Source organism: Pseudochaenichthys georgianus, chromosome 9 (assembly GCF_902827115.2).
Source record: "Pseudochaenichthys georgianus chromosome 9, fPseGeo1.2, whole genome shotgun sequence".
Lineage (NCBI taxonomy): Eukaryota > Metazoa > Chordata > Actinopteri > Perciformes > Channichthyidae > Pseudochaenichthys > Pseudochaenichthys georgianus.
Genome location: NC_047511.1, coordinates 31,169,809 through 31,175,107, shown reverse-complemented (window position 1 = coordinate 31,175,107; position 5,299 = coordinate 31,169,809). Strand labels below are relative to the sequence as shown.

The following is a 5,299-nucleotide window of genomic DNA, read 5'->3' as shown; positions in this document are numbered from 1 at the left end:
CGAAAACCTACCAGTTTCACCCACTGTCTCTGCCACCTCCCTCCATGCCTGGTTCCTCCGGTTTGTATTCCGGTAGGTGAAGAGGGTCTGGTCATACAAAACCGGGTGATTTGCTACGGCGATAGTTAGTTTCTCCTCCGACTTTTTTTGAAATATAGAAATGAACGGCGGGATATCTCTCCCAGCTTAGACGCGGTTTGATTGGCTACGGCTTCAGCTGTCAGATTTTGGGAAACAGGATTTGATTGGCTGGCGCTGGCTACTCCGGCGTCAGAAGTTGAACATTCAACTTCTGTCGCCAGAGACGCCTGAGACGGACCGCTCTGCTACCCACAATTCAGTTCGGCGAAAAAGCGCGGCTACGTGACGTCACCCCATTGAAAGTGAATGGGCAGATTGGAGCTTTCGACGCTGTCGACGCTGTAGTGTAGACGGGCCGTAAGCCTTAGCTAGTGGGTGAATAAAATGGCCTTTTAAAAAAAATGCAGAACTTGTCATTTATGGAGCAGCTAACAAACAATAATTTTCAGATCAATGTTTGTCATCTCTAATCTCTTAATTTATCCCCTAGGAATCACTGAAGCGTGACATCTTTCAACGACTGCACGATCGACTAACACACATCCTGGAGAGGACACCTGTAGACATCGAAGGGTTAGAGTTTGCGTGTTGTCAGGATTGTGTTCTATTAAGTGCTCTGGGTGACATTAGCCGCGTTCACACTGCGGTACTTTTCCCACAAAGGTTCATGCGAACTTAGTTCATGCGAACTCTTTAGTTCGCATGAACTAAGTACAGATCGCGTTCACACCAGAAAAAGTCCCTGGGGGTGGATTAGGCAAATGAAGCCGCTGAAGTCACTTCTTCTTCTTCTGCTTTGGGTTTACTGGCAGGCCGCAAACCACTTCATGGCGTATACTGCCGCCCAAAGTCCCCGGCCGGAAGTCCCCGGAGTTGGGGACTGGCTTCAGTAGAAGCTGCTGGGAGTCCCAGCAGCTTCTACTGAAGCCTTCCGAGTAAATCGCCAGAACGCCGACACCTCCTCATCTCCACCGCTCCCATGTTTTATTTTGTTTGCCATAAGTTAGTCTCTCTGCGTTTCTGCGCTGGGCTAATGCTAATGCTAATAATGCTAATGGAGGATAATAAAATGGCGGCTTCACAAAACTTTTTGGGAGTTTTACGGGGCGTGGTTTTCAATTCGCCCAGCCAATCAGGAATATAGCTCTTTTCTCAAAAAAGAGCCGCTCGAAAGTCCCTGCTCTCTAGCAGGGACTTTCGAGGGGGTAAAAAGGTTCGCATGAACTACTTTTAGTACCGGCTCTTTTTGGTGTGAACGCGATCATGAACTAAGTTCGCATGAACCTTTGTGGGAAAAGTACCACAGTGTGAACGCGGCTATAGTTGATGTAGGAGAGAACATTCTGTCTGCACTTGCAGACCTTAATACTCTCATCTAGCAGGAGAGAGAGAATGAACAGACCCTGGAGTTGCAAAGAGGTTCTGGACGTGGGCGTCCACGATTTACATTGTCAGTAGAGACTCTGACAAATCTTATAGAACTAGGACTGTCATCACATTGCATTGCCAGACTTCTGGGTGTGTCTAGAGCAACACTATTTAGGCGGATGGCCGAAAATAATGTATCTATATCAGCTTCATATAGTGGCTGCATTGACGATGAATTTGATTTATTGATCACAAACATTAAAAGCACCATGCCAGATGCTGGCTACAGTATAGTACAAGGTGCTCTACTTGCAAAGGGACACAGAGTGCAATGGGACCGAGTGTATGCATCGTGTGAACAGTGTTGGTGTGCTCTCCAGGATGACCCGGATGGGATGTGTGGTGAGGAGAACATACACAGTTCCTTACCCTAAGTACATGGTGCACATCGACACCAATCACAAGCTAATCAGGTGTGTTTGCATGCTATCTGTATGTGAAGTGTTCATTATATTATTTTTCATTTCTAGTTTTATATATCTTGTGTTTTTTTTTAATAATATTTAAAAATGACCATTGACAAAACATAGCATAACGTAGCATGAACAAATTTGGTTTTGATTTCATCCACTTAAATATTCTATGGAGATCTATGCTTCTATGGATGTTTTGTATTGTGTTTGGGAGTTACTTTTTTCTTTCTTATTTGTTTAAACTTAGATACAACTTTGTTATCTTTGGAGGAATAGATGGCTCTTCAAGAAAGGTAAGACTTTATACTGTCAAAAAAAAAAAACTGCAAAATGAGACAAGACTGCTGTTTTTTTATTTGTTGTATTAGGCTTCAGATTATTTTCTGTACAAATAGGGGGTAGTAACCTACTCTTTTTCATTCGTGAGGGGAAGCAGGCTTTGTATACTGGAAATTAATTTATCAAAGTCGTAATTTCAATTTTTTTGCTGACTGAATAGTGCCTATTCCACCTATCATATGTTAACTTTGTATTAATGTAAAGTATTCAGTCCTTTCTATTGAGCTTTGACTTGATTTCTCATGTCAAGAGGCTTCATGATATAACATCAAATCATTCTGAGGTGTCTAGTTTTCTTACCGTTTCATGTCATTCGTCAGTTGATTTATGTTGCAATGAATACTAATTGATCAAGTTGATAATGTGTTATATTATATATGTACTTGTATGTAGATTATGTACTTGAAGGTAGCAGACAACAACCGGTCTGACACCCACTTGGTCTTCTTCAATGAAGCTGTGAACGAGGTATTCATATCATTCCAAATGTAATTTTTACTGTGATTGTGGACCTATCCATAGTATGTAGATGCTCCCCTCAAATAGCTGCACATTGTTTCTTAGTTAAAAGAGGCATATCTTGAACATATGTTTGAACCGACAAGATAACACAATAGCCATCACATACCTTTCCAGGCTTCTAAAGTGCGCTCGGAAACATGTATTAGCTTTGCTGACACAACTATAATTGTTAAAGATGACGACACAATTGTGTACAGTAGGGGTTTAAAACTGTAGGCCTCCTCAATTTTTATGGCACTACATTATTGGGAGTATACTGTAGTGTCATATATTTTATATACTACATATATTTTAATTGTGTAATTTTCCTGAAGCATATAATTGATTTGTTTTTCAGAGTGAGAGGAGATCATGGAGGGGAAAATGTTGGAGTAGCAGAATTAATGTTCTCAGCTTTATAGCAGGGAAAAGCGTACACAACCAACGGTGAGTCAAACCTAATTTTGGAAGCTTTTGAGACTATTCATTCTTAACATCCCCTTTAATAAACTTTCAGAAGAAAATTCTAATTTTAAAAGGAATTTAAAGGCCAAGATCATGAACATTTTCAAGCAAAAATGTACTTTATGATGGTGCACTGACTCTTGTGTCATTCAATGGATTATTGCCAAATTATAACAATATTACGTTTCAACTTTGAAAATTGAACAGTTTGTTCAAATCATCTGTAACTACAACTTATGACCATCTTTTTTTTTCAAATACAGAATTGAACGTCTCTGGCGTGATGTGTTCAAGTGTTACGGGTGTGTTTTACAACACCTTGCACTCTCTTGAGGAACAACACTGCTTGACATCAGCAGCATCCTGCACATATTCTGCTGCCACTATGTTTTCCTGCCATGCATCCAGGCCAACCTTGATGTCTTCACTGAGGCATGGGCCAACCATCCAATCAGGACAGAGCAAAACATGACTCCAAACCAGTTCTGGCAGGTGGGCCAAGCCCTGCATCCGGTGGCAGATCCTGATCCTGAGGTTAATTCCAAATGTGTTAAAAAATCTTATCACAATCTCTTGTTGATCCTCAATCAATAAAAAAACAAACATCCTTACATTTAGGTTCTTATTCTCTACACATAACTATAATCACACTACCCTTGCATTCAAAAAGCCTTTGCTTGGTGCAATCAAGACTAGGGTCCTTTTTACCACATGTGTAAAGTCAAGTCTTTTCCATAATAACCTTCACATATTCCACAATCATTACTTGTAATTATAGAACATTTCATAACCTTTTCTTTATCTTATTTTGTATTAATTTGTGATAATGACGGTGCTTGTTTAATGTATTAATGCATATGAAAGGTTATTCATATATATATATATACACACAATTTGTCTTTGTCAGGGTATTCTCATACCAGAGATCCAGTGGGAAGAGAGTGGATTTTCAAATCAGCATAATCCTGGGGTCAATGTCCCTACACTGGAAAGTCCTCTCTCAGATCCTGAAATGATGCTGCTGCAGGACACAATCGATCCACTACAAGAATCGGATTGTTTTGGAGTTGACATTTATCTCAAGACTGTCCAATACGTTGAGAACCTCATTGAAGCCAGATAATGAGGATCAACATTTATTGTCCTTAATTGTACTTGCAACTTAAAATTAAAATTGTTTAACTCAAATTGCAGTTGCTGGATTGGAATTGTAAAAGAGAAATGTAAGAGTTCACTTTTCAGTGAGGTGTTGGCGGTAATAGGAGACGCTAAACGAGTCCCTCAGATTTGTAGGTTGATAAACATTCTGATGTGGAGTTTCAAAATAAAAGACCTTTGAAATCCCATATATGAGCTATCAGCCCTGTGTTTAGATAAGAATAAAACGAAATCTCTCCCTGATGCAAGACTCATCTCACTGCAGGGTGATAGAGGGACACCCCATCTACTCACCCAGAAAAAATCAGGACATTCTGATGTGGAGTTTCAAAATAAAAGACCTTTGAAATCCCATATATGAGCTATCAGCCCTGTGTTTAGATAAGAATAAAACGAAATCTCTCCCTGATGCAAGACTCATCTCACTGCAGGGTGATAGAAGGACACCCCATCTACTCACCCAGAAAAAATCAGGACATTCTGATGTGGAGTTTCAAAATAAAAGACCTTTGAAATCCCATATATGAGCTATCAGCCCTGTGTTTAGATAAGAATAAAACGAAATCTCTCCCTGATGCAAGACTCATCTCACTGCAGGGTGATAGGACAGCCCATCTACTCACCCAGAAGAAATCCGGACATTCTGATGTGGAGTTTCAAAATAAAAGACCTTTGAAATCCCATATAATAGGATCAGCCTCGACTCAGGATCCCGGCGTAGATATAGACACAAAAAAAAGAGAAATTTGGTGGAGGCTGGGTTAATCAGAACATGAGAATACACAGGTGCTGATAGCTCATATATGGGATTTCAAAGGTCTTTTATTTTGAAACTCCACATCAGAATGTCCTGATTTTTTCTGGGTGAGTAGATGGGCTGTCCTTCTATCACCCTGCAGTGAGATGAGTCTTGC

General features: G+C 40.3%; 2 protein-coding genes across 2 annotated transcripts in view; both read left to right on the top strand.

The window, feature by feature from the left end:
- LOC117452604 (dual specificity protein phosphatase 26-like) overlaps positions 1-588 on the top strand; it is a 3,593-nt gene extending 3,005 nt beyond the window's left edge. The window contains exon 3 of the mRNA XM_034091312.1: positions 572-588. Coding sequence (XP_033947203.1) covers positions 572-588 — 17 coding nt within the window. The remainder of the gene's footprint in view (positions 1-571) is intronic.
- Positions 589-1,817: 1,229 nt separating this feature from the next.
- On the top strand, positions 1,818-4,264 carry LOC139434427 (uncharacterized). The gene is made up of 6 exons (XM_071204272.1): positions 1,818-1,922; positions 2,170-2,215; positions 2,655-2,729; positions 3,121-3,209; positions 3,491-3,761; positions 4,135-4,264. Exons 1-5 carry the CDS (start codon positions 1,831-1,833, stop codon positions 3,558-3,560), a joined length of 372 nt encoding a protein of 123 aa, XP_071060373.1. The 5' UTR covers positions 1,818-1,830; the 3' UTR covers positions 3,561-3,761; positions 4,135-4,264.
- The last annotated feature ends 1,035 nt before the right edge of the window (positions 4,265-5,299 follow it).

What these genes read in the sequence shown, in the direction of transcription:
- LOC139434427 (XM_071204272.1), top strand. Translation starts at nt 1,831, where the DNA reads ATGACCCGGATGGGATGTGTGGTGAGGAGAACATACACAGTTCCTTAC. An exon ending in ACCAATCACAAGCTAATCAG is followed by an intron (nt 1,923 to 2,169) that starts GTGTGTTTGCAT and finishes GTTTAAACTTAG; the next exon opens with ATACAACTTTGTTATCTTTG. An exon ending in TCAATGAAGCTGTGAACGAG is followed by an intron (nt 2,730 to 3,120) that starts GTATTCATATCA and finishes TTTGTTTTTCAG; the next exon opens with AGTGAGAGGAGATCATGGAG.